At 43.0% G+C, this 16,808-nt stretch overlaps 2 protein-coding genes across 2 annotated transcripts; one reads left to right on the top strand and one right to left on the bottom strand.

The window, feature by feature from the left end:
* Nucleotides 1-441: 441 nt before the first annotated feature.
* Nucleotides 442-5,659, top strand: cUnh14orf180 (chromosome Un C14orf180 homolog). The gene is made up of 6 exons (XM_079287332.1): nucleotides 442-685; nucleotides 2,490-2,520; nucleotides 2,633-2,741; nucleotides 3,974-4,137; nucleotides 4,298-4,430; nucleotides 5,415-5,659. Exons 1-6 carry the CDS (start codon nucleotides 543-545, stop codon nucleotides 5,618-5,620), a joined length of 786 nt encoding a protein of 261 aa, XP_079143458.1. The 5' UTR covers nucleotides 442-542; the 3' UTR covers nucleotides 5,621-5,659.
* Nucleotides 5,660-7,980: 2,321 nt separating this feature from the next.
* Nucleotides 7,981-9,291, bottom strand: tmem179ab (transmembrane protein 179a-B). The gene is made up of 4 exons (XM_079287333.1): nucleotides 8,975-9,291; nucleotides 8,431-8,568; nucleotides 8,257-8,335; nucleotides 7,981-8,169 (listed from the first exon to the last, which is right to left on the bottom strand). Exons 1-4 carry the CDS (start codon nucleotides 9,274-9,276, stop codon nucleotides 7,996-7,998), a joined length of 693 nt encoding a protein of 230 aa, XP_079143459.1. The 5' UTR covers nucleotides 9,277-9,291; the 3' UTR covers nucleotides 7,981-7,995.
* Nucleotides 9,292-16,808: the final 7,517 nt, after the last annotated feature.

The raw sequence follows: 16,808 nt of genomic DNA, 5'->3' as shown, positions 1-16,808 counted from the left end.
CATCATTGCAACATACAATGATATATTTGCTCTTGCTAGTGGCATGGATTACAAGTCAAACTAATTACCACCTCCATTATTGTGTGTATGTGTGTGTGTGGTGTGTACAGTACAATCTGTATGTTCGTGGTGTGTACAGTACAATCTGTATGTTTGTGGTGTGTCCAGTACAATCTGTACACACTGTGCACACATCTGTATGTTCGTGGTGTGCCTGCGTGTGTCTCCGTGTCTCAGTGTGGGCGTGGTGACTGTGTTGTTTGACTCCCTTATCCGCTCTCTCCTGCTCTTATCGCTGCTCTCTTGTCTCTAGTCCTCAGTTGGCTCCACTGTGCTGTTCAAGCTTAAAGTCCGCAGCAGTGCCAGGCAGGCTGATATCTAAGATTTGTTTTTTTTGGGCTTTATTTTGTCAAACTCTGTGCAGTGGTAGAGAGGTTAAGAGATCAAAGGACAGTGAGGCAAGAGTGATCGATAGATCGATAGACAGACAGACAGACGAGCCAGAGGAGCGAGTGGTTTGCTGGCGGACTGACTGTGATTCCATGCCCTGTGTTTGTGTAACAGGGCCTCAGGAGGAGGCTACGCTGGGCTCTGCAGTATGGACAACCCCGGAGGAGCTTTCGGAGCAGGCCTCCCAGGCACAGCACCTCGAACGGCTGGCCCAGCTCTGCATCATGAGCAAACAGTAGGTAAAACTGTGTCCAGCAGTAGCTTCTGTTGTGGTGGAATTAATGAGGCGTTACATGTTCTGGGAGTTTAAAGGCTCAGTGGGCTCATCAGGAGTGAGTTTATAGTTTACTTTTATGGTGTGTGTGTGTGTATCTATATATATACTGTATGTGTCTATATATATACTGTATATATACATTCACAGAGCTGAAGTGGCAATGGTGCTGATTCAGTTGTAACAAAGCAAACAATATATTTACATTTCTTTCTGTTATCAGTTTTATTTCAAAAGCACCTGCTCAGAGGAATAAAATTCTCATTTGTTTAAAAAAGCCAAAGCCGGAGTTTTGTTTAATCTCAGACTGAAATAATCTTGAGATAAATAATTTACTACAAGATCACAGAAGTAAATATTTGGCTTGCTGGGGTAAATTTGTGTGAGAGTTTCAAAAGCCCACTTTAAGTAATTCATCACTTTTAGCTTTGCTTTTATAAACTATTTTACAGTTATTTGTCATGTTTATAAATATGTTGGACGTCTGTCATTGAGAAAATGAGAAATATGTGCTTACGGACAAAAGACGTATGCATATCCATGTCCACTTTCACGTACACAGAATTGTCTGGAATGGAAATTTTCCGAACGAGATGAACTCCGGCTTCAAGTCTTTTTAGCTCGAGTTGAATTTCTCTGTAGATATGGAGAAGAGAGACACCACACTCAACGTGAGTGTTGGAGAAGGAACACCTTAACTGGATCTGGTGTCTCCTGTTGCAGGGGTACTTTGTTAGGCCGTAGCATGCACGTATTTTCTGTGCCTCTGTTGTCATTGTTGGGATAAGGCCATTTAACCTGATTGCCGGAGAGGGTGCCAGAGGGTGGAAGGTTTGCTCCACTGAGGGCTGGTCACAGTGCTTTATTCATGCGAGCAGCATGCAGCAGTTCCACTTCAATGAGACGGTACTGATTGTGCTTTGGTTTCTTTCTGGATCTTTTGGGATCTTTTCTTGCAGACTTTCCCTGTGAGGACTATAAATGTGCAAAATGGGGAACAAACACAAATTACCTTTGGTTTCTCGAAGGGGGGGGGGGAGAGTCTTAATGTCTCAAAAGTTCTTACTACCCTAACTTAAGCCTCAGTCGCAGTCTTTCCTTCTATTCGACAGGAGGCTGTAATACTCCCTGAATCTTTCGGCGATGTCGTAACAAGTCCTTTGGACCGGCAAAGGGTTTTTCTGTCTTTGCCGATCAGATGTCCCCTGAAAAGGATGTTCTGAAGCAGAGCAAACTGACACCTGTCCATTACTAATTGAAGGGAAGTGTGGGTTTGGAACAACAAAGCTGACATCTGTCACACTAAACAGAGCTTGCTCTACATTTATAGGCACACGTGAGGGTGATGAATGTCTTTGGCTGACTTTCCAGGGCAGATATGAGCGGAACAGCTGGCAGATTCTCAATGTACCACATGTTCATCTAGCATAGCACTGAGCAAAAGAGCAGTGGAAGGGCACAAGTCAGTAAACCAACCTGTACGCGCCATGCCTTCTGTAATCCACCCTGGAGAACAGGAAAGGGGCAGTCAGTGCTGGCAGAAATAGGTTTCCACTTCCTCCATAATGCGCCTGAGCACCGTGTCTAATCACAGCACACGCATGTTTATATTTCTCAGGCTGCTGAAACCGATACGCTGGCCTGGCAATGCAGCACGGGCCACTACATTAGATTAAGATCAGGTGCTGCTGTTCTTGTCTTGCGTTTAGATGGAAAAATAAAGTATTGTATTTGTTTAACGGTGACATTTTCCTTTTTCTTTCAGACCTCATCTGGCTTTAGAATACAGCGGTAAGGTATGTACATCATTCTCTTTGCTTCTTTTCTGGATTTCTGAACAAATAAAAGTGTTTTTCGGCACTCTTGTGTCAACGTCAAATCTCTGCCCTCTGTTCATTCATCTTTCAGGCTGCAAAGATCCATCAGAGGGCCTTTGGTAACGACCACCCCGTCACTGCCAGAAGCCTGGAGCTTATGGCTACTGTCTATGCTGAGATCGGCAAGACTGAATATTCAGGTAAACCCTCACCAGGGATGATTGACTCAGTGTAGCACAGTAAACACTGCTGTCAGCCTGGCAGTGACCAGCAAACATGGTTGAATATGATTTAACATTTAGTCTGAAGCATGAGGGCGGAGGCCTCGCTGTCTCGTGAGAACATGACGATACCAGAGCAGTGATTTTAATCTGAAGAACGAGTTATCTCCTCTGTGCTTTAGAGACACACAGCACAGCGACGATGTGGTTAAAGCCATTCAGTTACCCTGTAAACCATGTCAAGCAGTGAACATGTTAAATTAATAAACACTTGCAGTCATGTCGGGCAAGAGTGCTTTTATGCAGAGGGAAAAAGAAAAGCAGTTTTGTGACAGTTTGAGGGCTCAGTTGTGTTGTACAGTATGCTTGGCTTGCATTAAGAGGGAGCAACACTCTGAACTCTGAAGACTGCTGCGGTGTAAAAAGCAATATTCACAAACCAGCCTCGTTGTCGAGTCAGCTTTCAGAGGCAGTAGTGCTGAAGTGGGCCGAGTGTACAGCATATAAAGACAGAGATTTACAACACCTCGTTTTTGGTGAAATGGCGAGAAGGTGCTGGGTCAGAGAGTGGTTGTATTTGCTGTTGCGGATCAGAATACTGTCTCTGTGCACCTTTTGCGACCCTTTATTTTGTATTGTGCACAGAAATCCTCTTTGACCCACAGTGAGATGCTTGAACAGAGGCGTGTTTAACTTGTTACAGCGCTCGTCTCTGAGACGCCGTGACTGTAAACTGGGTCAGCCGGTGGACAAACTATTTGTGTGTGTTTGCGAGTTGAATTGGTACGTCAAATGCTGTGTAGCAGCATGTGGTAACATTCAGAGACTGTAACTAACAAAATTGCTAACTACTTCAGGACTTAGGGAACTAAGTCACCATTTAAATGTGTGTGTATATATATAATATATATTATGTGTATAAAATGTATTTAGTTACATCATTTAACTTGGTAACCAGAACTTTTTCCTTTCTTCTTTTACTGCAAACATATTTACAAGTGATATGTGAACTAGATGTTCTTGACTTACTGTTCTTTACTTCGTAAGCAGTACTCTACCTGGCGCTGACAGAGTTAATGCTGGCGTCCTTTTTGAGACACATTTGTCTGTTTAGCTTTGTATGTTGAAGCCTCATTGTCTCTCTCTCTTCAGAGCAGGCTGTGTGAAGCAGCACTAGATCTCTACTCATGTATGGTCATGGTTCTCTCTAGACTCCCTGGGTCAGTGTGTGTCTGCACTGTCCAAACGCTTTACTGCTGCAGAGTCCATCAGAGACACCGTCAACTGTATCCCTCATTCCCACCGGGAGAAACGCTCAGAGGTCCGCCACAGAAAGGACACGCACCACCAACAGGAGGATGCACCGGAAACGAAGGTAGTGTCAACGACACCTGCACTTACCTTTGGCAATGTTACTCTGGATATGAGCAGTGTGTTTGTAGAAGATCTGTGCATTTCAGCTGTTTGTTGGCTGCCTTTGAAATTGATCAGGAGCTTGTTATGGGTATAGTCATCCTCAGCTGTATCTGATGCAGGTAACCAATGGCAAAGTCCCCACCTCCATTCTAAAGAGGCCGAGTCCCAACTACGGGGCAGACACAGAACCCAACCACAGACGGAAAGGCGAACGGAGGGTTCGATTCAGGGAGCCAGAGACCACAGTACATGGTGAGAAAACAGACAAGGAAAGTGTGTCACATGTCCACGTGTCCGGTTACACACATGCGTTTGTGTAACCGTAGAGAACATGCTGACCCAGCTAGTCCAGTGACTTCGTGTCACCCTTATTTTCTGCAGCATGTACATGTTCGCTCTGTTTACAGAAGCCTGAATAAAGGAATGCATTCATACAGTAACAAGATTAATGTCATTTTTATTGTTTATTAAAAAAAAAAAGTGTGCCATCCCAGCTTGCATATGTAGCAGCAGTGTGTGCCCTGCACTTAGCAGTAAAGAGAGAGGACAACATGCATTACAACATCCTGAGATAGCATCGTAAACTAGTGTCCTTTGGGGATTCTGTACTATTTAAAAAAGAATGTAATGCCGTGGGACTTCCAAACAGCAGCAAGTGATTTACTCTTCATAATTAATCATACATGCAAATGAGGCTCCATAGAGTCTGTTCCAGAGAGATAGTCGAGTCTTATGAGGGCTCAGCAGCTGGTTGGTAGCTGCTGTACATCAGAGGTTGGCTCTTGTTGACTGACTGGCCTCTTTTCTGTCGGCTTCACAGACATTCCTTACTGTGACTGTTTAGGTGGTAAGTCTGTCTGAAAGTGTTCCAATTTACTGTATTAATGTGCATGAGAAAATGAAAACACAACGCTTTTTGTTTGTTTTTAAGTCTATTGGCTGTAAATGTGTGGGTTAATTGTTAGGTCAAAGGTGTCACTTTATTGCCTGCCATGCAAGATGGAGCATTTCACTGTCACCCCCTTTTTAACAATGATTGAAACACCAGTTTGTGTGACAAGGCCTCCACTACACTGTGTATATATGTAGTCACATTCAATTTTCCATAACAAACTTGCCTCTTCAGGTCTTTACTTTGTAAGGTCAACAGGAAAGAGAGCTATCTGTGTGACAGTTCAAATGAGCATTTACAAATCAAAAGTGTTCAAATAAAATTGTTTGGTTTTCTGTTCGTAGCCTATGAGACGACACCGTCCCGCCCCCACCTCGCCCTGTTCACCTGCCTCTTCCTGCTGATGTCATTCCTGGGTGTGGCCATGTACTGCACAGACCGGCGGCGCCCACAGCGAGTGTGTGAGGAGCTGGAGGACGCTCTGTCTGTCCACGTGCTGCATATGAAGCAGCTCGTGTGGGGCTGCTGGACATGGCTGACCATGCAGTGACTGAGGCCGACCACAGGTGGAGACACGGAGCCTCCTTTCATTTTTTCACAGCCCTCTTTTTTCCCCCGTCTCTGAAGGAGCCGACAAACACCTCAGCCTTTTGGCAAGGCTCTGTGCACTGTCTGTGGCGTTGAACCCCTCTCGCAGTGAAAAGGGGAAACATGTTTAATCCCAGAAATATGTAGCTTCCATGTCTTTATGTACAAAATGTGCGATGGTGGTGGGCACGCCACTCCTTATTTAAGCTATGACTTTGCACATCTGCAATGCTGATGCTCACATATACCGCTCAGTGAATCACCACAACCATTCGATCTTTCATGTCACCGTCTATTGTGTGTGAGTGACTGTTTCCATGGAATGCAAATATTTAATTTGCTTCAATACATGGTGTGTGTACATCAGATATTACACATAACTGAATGTGTATATATGGTTCAATATAATAAGGACTATCAAAAATATTCAGCCTTGTATAATTGCACATAAATGAATGTAGAGAAGTTTGGAAACGGCTTTGATGGCCACAGTGCACAATGGAGGGGGAGGTGGACGGAAGCACACATGTGGAACAGTTGGATAATTATCCGCGAGATGGAAAACACAGGGCTGCATCACTTCACAGCACCAGGTCGAATGTCTAACAGATGAAAATCACGTCTTTCTTTACAGGCTGTCTGGTCTTCAGCTGATTCCTAGCTCCACTGAGGAGAAAATCTACAGCACAATGTTATGAACGTGGAAGAGAATATGCTCGTACTGAATGAATACTAATGCTTTTGACAGTGTTCCTCTTTATATCCGCTTGAATCCCACAAAATAACCTTGATCCTAAATGTTATTTATTCTTCTATACTGTGTATCTGCATCTACGAAAATATCCAACTGTCAATTATTTTCAATTTTTTTAACTTTTTGTTACCCGTTACATTTCTATTTAGAAACAATAATATTCAGGTTTTAACCGTGATGTAAAATGCTCATCAAGCTTTGGACAAAAATAATATATATCATTTGTATCAAGTTCATTGCCATTAATATGAGGCCAAATTGAAATATGACAGAATCAAACCACACAAATGGATTATAGGAATCAATGGACACATCCCAAAGACCTCTCATGATGAGCAATAACACACATGACATGGTTTCCAGTAAAACACAGTTCTTTATATAACAGGTTTCAGGGAACTCGGAAGGGAATCGTTGGATTGGAGGTTTTGCGTTTGAATGTCAAAGCAATATAAGGCTAATAGCGCCTGTATAGAAGAAACACTCTCTGCTCTGTACTGTCAAACTAAATTGTCATCAGCAATAAAACAATACCCAGTGAACTCACGTCCTGCATAGAAGCTGCATTTCACGGCTGTCCAAACGTTTATGGTCACTTTGTAAGAAGTGCCTTTCTGGAGGGTTTTCTTAGTTCCTACCGTTTTATGATTTCAGTTGTTTTGAATAAAACTGTCGTTCCCTATCAAAGTCAAGGAGCTGACTTGCTTTCTTCGTGTAATCTCTGGCAATAAGTGAGTGTGTGTGATGTATGTAACGGGGAGAGGTGCTAGGTACATTTATGTGCCTACTCACAGTAATACCGTATATTGGTTCGTAGCCTGTAAAGTGTGAAGGAGAAGCCTGAGTTACTATTTGGCACAAATAGGATTTTTTTTTTATTTTTTTATCTCACACAGGTTGCTAAAAGCATTTTTGGACCATCTGCCCTGATACATTATAGCTCTTAACTACAATTTGTCATTTTCATAAAACACTCTTTGTAACTGCTGAGTGTGAATGCACTGCAACAGCCATTATTTGACTTTGCAGCGGCATACAAAGAAGTCTCCCTTCATCAAGAAGAAGTGCACATACCACCAGAAAAACATTTAATGGAGTATAAAACTAAATATCATCCCTTTACATCTAAAAACCCTCACCCTATTCATTTGTCATGCATAATATCCATGCAGAAGTTTCACAAAGATAACATGATCCGTCAGCCAATCTCTGCTTTTGTTAATACTGTTAATAGAAATTGATGAGCAGAGAAAATCTGGGTGCACATTCCCCTTAAATGGTTTTAATACTGTTGGAGCTGAACTATGGTTGTGTGTGTGTTTAAGAGGTTTGCACACAGTGGATGAATAAACTCAATAAAGCAGGATTTTGGAAGGATTAACAACAATTGGGAGATTTTTTTCATTTTGAGGGAAAATCAATTGCCTTTGGAGAACAAATCTCAAACCTGTTTGACTCAATCCATAATCAACGGGAGCAAAAGCTACTTTGATTGTCTACAGAGGCAAACATGGGTGTGTCTCGTGGCAGGCGAGAGGACTGGACGAGTGAGGGCGAGTGTGTGTTTGTGTGTCCTTTGGTTTCTAGAGCAGGCCGATCTTGAGGCCAGAGTTACGTCGTGAGGAGCGGCCGAGCAGAAGGTCCTTCTCGTGGATCAGGCTGTCCAGCAGGTCCTCTTGTCTGTAGTTGTGATAGACCTTCAGGAAGGCCATCACTGCAATCCCAAGCCAAGTGAGCCATGCAGCCCACAGGCCGAACTGAAGGACGGAAGGCAATTATTGTAAATATGACTGAGGTTCAGGATTTTGTTTCACCGTCTTGAACAATATTAACCACGGTCTTACCTGAGCTATAGCAAACTGGTCGTAGAAAGCGGAGTTGTCCAGGCCGAGTTCTAGATCAGTGTCCTGCAGGTCCTCGCAGCTATAATATGACACATAGGCCGGTATGAAGAAACACAACTGGGCTGTCTGATGAAAATGTCAGAAAAGTTGCGCTTGCGTGCTGCTTTCTCTCACCTGCTCGGCATTGTCCCGCCCTCTGTGACGGACTCACACCACATGTTGAAACCCACGCTGACGATGGTGCTGGACAGGAAGACACTGAACACCATGAGGGAGCTGATCAGCAGGTTGAGGAAGGCGTTGAAGATGGAGCTGCAGACAGGTAAAACAGAAAGGATAAAAACGGTGAAATCTCTGCATAATTATGAAATAAATGTGGAGTGTTTAACATATTTAGGCCTATTACACAACATGATTTAATTATCTTTTACTTGAAAATAGTGACACAGGTTGGAAATACTGTCTGTATGCGAGTCACATTATGATTTCGATTTTTCAAAGGCAACACAAGTATCCCCTCCATCTTTGTAATGGAGGACCACAGTGACTCGTTGTTTTAATACCATTCTGTGGTTTGTATCTTCCTAGCATAGCCTCTATAACGCGCGGAATAGCGCGCATATAGGCGCGTGCAGACCGACAGCACATTGACTTTAAGCCGGTGGTGTGCTCAATGAGCTTGTTATGGTGCTGGTAATAGTGGTAAACGCTGACTCACTCGTCGTGTCCTTTGCACAGAAAGAACAGCAGCCTCCATGCCTGCACTGCGGACAGAATGAGGGACGATATCCCGACAAAAGTGATGAAGCTGCAGGAGGACTCGCTTCCCCACTCCTCCACGATGAAACGCTGCTTCGACACCGTGATGTTCTCGTTCTGCCACATACCCCGCGTGAACAGCAGGCATTTCCCCCCGAAGTCCTCCGTGTTTTCTGACAGAGGCACCACGGCGATGAAACCGAATACGAAGGCTAAAAAATAAAGGATGCACTGGGCAAAAATTAAATGATCGAGGGCCATTTTTCTGTCTCCCTCTTCGGCTCTCTGCGTCCTGGAAAAACTGCGGCTGCGCAGTGGAGGCTCAGCATCCGACGTTCTGCTGCAAATGAATGAGCAGCCTCGGGCCTTCAAGGCTCTCCATCTTATCTCCATCCAGGCTGTGGAGGTACATTTGGTTACATTGCTATTTGCTGTCATTGAAAATAAAATGATAAAATAACAATGTATGTATAGGCTACTTGTATTGTTTAAAATAATGTCAGCAGGGACTGTTGGCCCTTGGGCATTTTCACATTATCAAATTTGGCCCTCTTTGAAAAAAGTTTGGACACCCCTGCCTTAGAGGGACAATTCATCTGATACATACAGCATTACATGTTCTGTTTCAGCATGTGCAATCACTTCATTGAAGCTTTAAGATGTTTACAATGAGACATAGTCAAACATTTTACTCATGTTTTGTGCATTATTCAATTCCCCAAATTGCTTGCCATGTTTGCTATTTTTGGAAACCCTTTATTTATAATTTAAAATAAATTTCTGTCGATTTTGACTCAGTTTGGCTTCACAGTGTGAGTTTGTAGAGAGGTTGATGGTTTTGTTAACGTCGACTAGATACTGTGGGTGCAACTCTGTATTCAGAGGGTTCAATGCAGTCTTGCCCTTCTGCACACACCCACATTACACACACACACAAAAGTCAGTGCACTCACAAATTAGAGTAATGGGTTGTTTATACATGGTGCCAGTCCTTAAGGACGGGCAGGTAGCTGTCACAGCCATCTGACACACTTCACTGAGCCCATCTGGTGAGCCGGCCAAGGTGTCTTTCAACCTTCCTCGGCCACCCAGCCTCAGTGCCGCTCACAGTGCCCTCCAGTGGGCAAGGCATCTGCGTACTCAGACAATCCGTGCCTTGATGCAGTCTAAAGATGCAGGATGCTGCAAAATCTTGGGATAAAAAGACCATCTAATACACTAAAATCTAAAATACAGTTTTGATACGGATGTAAAAACTTTCATTTTTAGATGGCAAATGTGAAACAGCAAAGGGAACAGCTCCTTTAAGAGGCTGGCATTGAATCATTTTGTGTCTGAAAATATGAATCGTACAGCCGTTTCCTGGGAAATATCCCATGCACCACAGACAAGTATTTATACGGGAGCTTTCCAAACATCAGGCGGCTATTTGTATCCATCATACCAACTGCAGCATTTTGCATCCTCTCCCTTGCACATGATTTATGTGTCATTTTGCTGCATCGCAGCACTCTGATTTCCATGATGTTATCAGCGCTCAGGTTAGTCATTGTGTGTGTGCTTATGTGCTTGGTTTGCTTGAAAGCATCATTGTTACTTATGTGTCATGCTCCTTGGGCATTTGGTTTGCTTTGGCAGATCTTTCTTATCTGGTGTATGATAAATTGTCCAGATGACTACTTCCTGTCATGAATCACTTTGCAGTTTAGACCTTTCCGTTGATATATTATCACTGGAGTATTGTACTTCTTGCAGTTTTTGAAACATTTTTTCAAATAGAAACAGCAGGGAAAAAAGTAGGACAAAATGAGGAGGGAACCATACTGTATGATGCCATGCTCATGTTGTCTCTGGCTCGACAACATGAGCAGACATCATCAGGAATCAGAGGTGCTGCCACACCTGCAAGGTCACAGGGAAAGGCCTAATAAATCCACAAGGCACTCCTTTCTTACACAAACAGGAGATTACATGCACATCCACACCCACAGAACTCCAAACCACACTTTTAAATAATACAGCATGTGTGGGCTGGTGAATAGGCACCCAGTGGAGACTGAGTACAGAAGTGTGTCAAGCTGAAATATGTGTTAAGTTATTCACCCCCAGAACAAGCCACTGAGGGAGGGAGGGAGGAGGAGAACGCTAACTCAAATGTAGTCCCTTGGCTCTGTGCAAATATGGGGAGCGACGGGCAGCAGAAAGCATTGGGAGGTCATCCATTTTTCATGAGATCCAATGGCAGCAAAGCAAACATCCTTTTTTTCAAGAGATAAAAAAACAGTGAAGAATCTTATGTGCAGAATCATTTTCAAGGACATCACTGCATTTAAAATGTAGTGCATTTATGTTTGAAATGGACCAACATGCATCCTTTTGACCAGACAATACAAATACACAATGCAAGCCCACTTTTTTATATTCTTCTGGAGTTTTAATTGGCGATTTATTCAATAATTTAAGTTTATCAATAATTCCTGAGAAATTCATTATTGAGTGTTTCCGACACGTGGTATGACAGTGGGAGACAAAAGGGTGTGGCAGGACAACATCACCGGGTAGGAGAGGTTTCTGATAGAAGAAGCCGTCAGAACAATCTGACCAGTTGATTGATGAGGAGACGGATAACTTCAAGGTGAAAACTCTATGTTGTGATCAAGCCTGTCGTATGGTCAGTAAATTAATTTGGGTGTGAGTTAATTCTTACAATATTGCTTTCGGTTAATGTATCAAATTCAGATTTTGACTCAAAATATATTTCTAAATCAAAAGAAAAGATGCATCATGTTAAAAGACAGAGAATATATTACATTCAGTTCAGTTCTTCACTGTCCTGTGTCATAGATGTGCTGAATCTTTATGCTCTCTTCCCTCATTTCCCTCTCCTTAATAGTGTTCTTCCACTTCTTATGGCACCTTGGCAACCTGCAGGCTCCTCTTTGTCTGTCTGTAACACAAAACAACAGCAGAAACAGACACAATTAGATCCTCATATCCTGGGCAGTGATGTGGAGGGCCTGATGAAATATCCTGTACCCATTAATCTTTCCCCAGGGGGGCGCAGGAGACTGGAAGCCCTGATTAAATGCTCCTAATAGAGGCCATTCGTCTCCCCTCGAATCTTGAATGTTTCAACATGCAACATCACCCAACAATATACTATGCCCTGCCTCTCTGTGCAAATATTGGTTATTTTCATGAATTTTATTTTGTAATATCTTTTTTTAAGCAAGCGTGATCTTTGTGATTTGCTTCTATGCTTTTTGTTTTCACCATGGTGAATATCTGATTGACAACTCAGCCACAAAAATCATCAGAAACAGTCATGCTTGAGTTATGGAACGAGATCAAAATTTGTAGTTGACAATAACTTTGTTTAATTTCCTGATTTTCTTATCTTTGGTCACTCTGGCGTTAAAAAGATGAGGCCGGTTAGGGATTGTCTTCAACTCATTTTCACACATTAGTCATTAATATCTCTCTATCTGCCAATTAAGCAAATCCTGTTCAGCGTCATTTATGGCCTGGATGGACGATTAGATAACAATAACAGCACTTCTTTCAAAACAAGCCCCTGGAAACACACTCTGAGACTGCAAGTTAATGGATGTAATGCATTGACTTCAAACATCCACTATACATCCCAAATAGATTGGCTGCGATAGACACACACTGCTTGTACAGTGTAGGGTACTCAGGCCTGAAGTATGATCATCATAAATTGACATGGCCTAATCACGTTTCACCTGCCAAGCTCCATATGGTCTCTAATTCTGAACAAAATAATTAGGTGACTGCACCCCAATCAAACAATTATCCAATGAAACCTCAGTAAAACAATTACCTAATCATATCTGTGCAATGATATAATCGTGCTGAGCAGTATAATGTCCAGGTTGATGCCCAACAGTGAAATTAGGCAACATAAAAATGTGACCACATCAGTGTGAGGTGTTGTATTTTTGACAAATGAATAATAGCTACATTCTGGGCTGTTTCATCCACATGTGACTCTGTACTTCAAGACACAAAACAATTGATGCAAATCCCCAGAAAACACTGCCTTCATGTTTGGAAAATGACATAATTGTAGGCGGATCTCTTAAAAGCAAGAGTGCTTATGCTGAAGGACAGGAGAAAGAGGGATGAAGGGTAGTAAAGAGGGCACCTGCTGGGTTGTGATGAAGCAAAATCCCCAGGGACAAGAAATGAGATCATCCAAATAAGAAGAAGCTGTTAAGCTTCTTGACTGGAACAATAGTGACCCCTACTGGCCCGACTGGCTTTTTATCTCCTTGTGTTGAATGTTGCACAGCTCACCAGTTGTAATGATCTATTGCTGGAAACATCACTGGCAATAGAAACGAGGAAACAGCCTGACACTATCTTTTTAAAATTGTATGCAACATTGCTCCACTGTTGTGTCTTTAACCCTTGTCCCAGTCACAAGGTTGGGACATCGGTGTGGGGCAATAGGCCGTAGATCCCAAAGGCCCAGTAGTGATCAGTACAATTCAGCAGATGGAGGGAGGTCTGCTTGCACTGGTAGACAGTACACCCCCCCCCCCCCCCGCCCATAGAAAGTGTGGGGGAGGGGGTAGAAGGGGTTGTTCTACGGATGACTGACTGCAGCAAGGTTAACGGAACCAATCACTGATACTTTACTTCCTCGACAGTCTCCTTTCTCCGAGCAGCCAAGACCCCCCGCCGTTGGTACATGTGCCGGTGTCCTGCACCCTGCAGTGAACAGCAGCACCTCTGACATACGTTTATGTCCAGCCCTAATACAAACACAATTTATTCATCCTTAGACCCGTGCTAGCAATGACATAAATTGCGTTTCCAATTAGAATATTACTAATGACCTTTTGCAATCTTTTGGGAGCTCTAAATGTCAACGGGTAGCACACATTTCAGTATCTTTAAGAACCAGGGTACATGGTTGCATAGGTTTGAATATGGTTTGTTATGTATGGTATCATTTTTGTTATTTTTCAAATATAAACTCGAATAACTATCATGGTTCTATGCCTCCAGTCAAATTGCAGTTTTCATCCATGTCCGTCTAAAATGTAATACTTTTATCCTATTGGACTTTAGTTCTCATATACAGCAAATTAATTGTTGAGTTATGGCCCAAAATATGTTTTGCCAGACGACAAATTTTCTGCCAAATTTGAAGAAATTCTATCAAGACGTGACTGAGATATCATGTTCGTGAGACTGGGACAGACATGAGGTCTCAGTAACCTTAACCCTTGACCACCAAAATGTTCTCAGTGTATCCTTTAGTCCAAGTGGATGTTTGTGCCAAATTTGAAGAAATCCCTTCAAGGCGTTCCTGAAGTATCTACTTCACGAGAATGGGATGGATGTGAGGTCACAGTGGCGTAGAGCTTTGACCTAAAACCACCAAAGTCTAATCAGTTCATCTTTGAGTCCAGTTGGACATGTTTGCCAAATTTGAAGACATTCCCTCCAGGCGTTCCTGATGTTGCATTGACGTGAGTGTATTGGATGTAGGGACGGACGGACAACGCAAAATTATGTCATTCGATAATATGACGTGAAAAAAAATTTCAAAAAATGTCCATAGTATAGTATGCCCTATAAAAATGTCATGAGTACAGTATATCATATAAGTCAGAGTATGCAATGCAATAAAAAAAAGTCATGGTACAGTATGAGAAAAAAACATGTCATAGTGTAGTATGCCATAAAAATATGATGAAAACGTCTTAGTATACTATGCCATTAAAAAAATCATCGTATAGTATGTCATAAAAAAGTCATAGTATATTATGCCATCCAAATGCCAGTAAAATGTATTTTTGTTGTATTTATGATGTTAATACGTTTCATAAAATGTAATTAAAAAAACAATTTCGAAAAAAGTGTCATGAAAAAAGACAGTGTAGTATTTTGTGAAAAAAGTCATAACATTGTTGTAAAAATGTCATATGATGGAAGGAAATACGACAACCTAAAAACATTTCCGCCGGCGCGGACGCATAAAAACATCAAAGGCTTCACCTGATGTGATAGTTGCTCCTGGCTCTAGCAGGTAGAAGGCCAGCGGAAGCTCTGCAGGTTTCCAGGTCCTGTTTCCACCATCCGTTCATTTTGCAATGATCCAGCAAGGTAGAGGAGCTCTCAGCACAATGTTCAGGAGCTCTCAGCACAATGGTCATCCATCTTTAATCGGGCTTTGGGGGAGTTTTCATTGGTGGTGCCAGAAGGAGCAGAGGTGGTAATGATGCTGCAGGTTAGGCTAGGGGTCAGAGAGCTACCAGAGATCTCAAGCTGTGTGGGAAAAATAGAGCTGCACACTGTGGTGAGAAGGGATATGTCCTGCTGACCATTCCCTGCTGAGACCGTTGAGCGACTGGCAGCAGGATCCTCTGACAGAGGGCTCTGGTAAAGGTCAGTCGGATGGTCCTGAGCGGTTTCAGACGGGGCACAGGAGAGGCTGAAACTGAAAATATGTGAGGCGATGCAGTCTGATTGTTCTTCTTGGTTGAGTGACAATGCAGAGCTCCTCAGATCAGTGACATCTGGGGGACCGTGAGTGATTTCTTCTCTTTTACAGCAGGCCAATTTCTCTGCAGAAAGCACCAGCTCTACCACAATGTCTTTGTTCAAGTTGCCGACAACAATAGGGTCTGTGGCGCCATCTAGTGTCAAGGTGTCAACGGATGAAGGGGTCCTGCTCTCTTCTTCTACCTCCTCCTCTTCCCCACTTTGGTTCTCTCCATCAGTGAGGACAGAGGAGATCCTCTGCAGAGTCAATGTACGTTCATACACATACGGATGGTCCTGTCCGTTTTCTCGCTCTGTTGTTCTGGCCACACCACCTCACTGGAATAAAGAACACAGAGATATGTTGAGTTCTTTGGGATACTGAACATATATGAACATAATTCAATCTCTGTTGTATGTGCTTTGTTTATAGGTGTGCATGTGTGGATGTAGGCTATCTGTAGGCTATATGTCTTTCATGTACCACATGTGGTGGTGCAGAATGTGTTTATGTGAGGCTCTGTACAGACTGCAGAAATCAATATACTTGAAAAAGGACGATTAAGAATGTATCTGTTGTCCACATGCCATCTACAAACGCAGTACCTTATCTTAGGATGTGGCTTTCTCACTTCTATCACAGCCGGGCTGACTAGCGGAACCAGTTCCTCCGGGGACACTGTGTTGTCTCTGTAGGCCTGATACAGTTTGGCAGACAGCGGGCAGGGTGGTCTTCCTGCTGAGGGTTAAATATTACACATTTTAATTTGTTCTGATACCATCTGATATCAATCTGCCTCACCTTTCTTAATCAGTGGCAACTGTGACCTTGTAGTCCCATTTTCGATGTCTCCATCCTGAACAAGAGTAATTTCACAGCTCAGTATGTTTGGTGCATATGTTTTTGCTGTATTACAAGACATTCACTTACATTGTATCCTACAGGGATGCACTTTAACGCCTCTGCACACAGACCAAATCCATTACAAGTCACGAGGAAGTGCACGACCATGTTGTCACTTTCTGCGTGGCTCCTCTTCAGCAGAGCCCAGGCTTCAGATACACAGCTGGAGACCAGAGACATCGTCAACGACACACAATAAGACAATTAGCGATGATTTAACACATGACAAGCCAGCCATTAGTGTCCCAGAGTGTACCTGTTTTGAAGTAGCACATCTGTACAGAGCTTAGCATCCTCAATGCTCTCTATTGCGGGTCTGGTCCAGTGGAGGTACCTTAACGCCAACTGAGGCTGCTTCCTTGTTCGCAAA

The sequence above is a fragment of the Melanostigma gelatinosum genome, assembly GCF_949748355.1.
Source record: "Melanostigma gelatinosum genome assembly, chromosome: 16".
In the NCBI taxonomy this organism is placed as follows: domain Eukaryota; kingdom Metazoa; phylum Chordata; class Actinopteri; order Perciformes; family Zoarcidae; genus Melanostigma; species Melanostigma gelatinosum.
The sequence above is the reverse complement of the archived record's forward strand: the minus strand, read 5'-3'. Positions and strand labels throughout refer to the sequence as shown.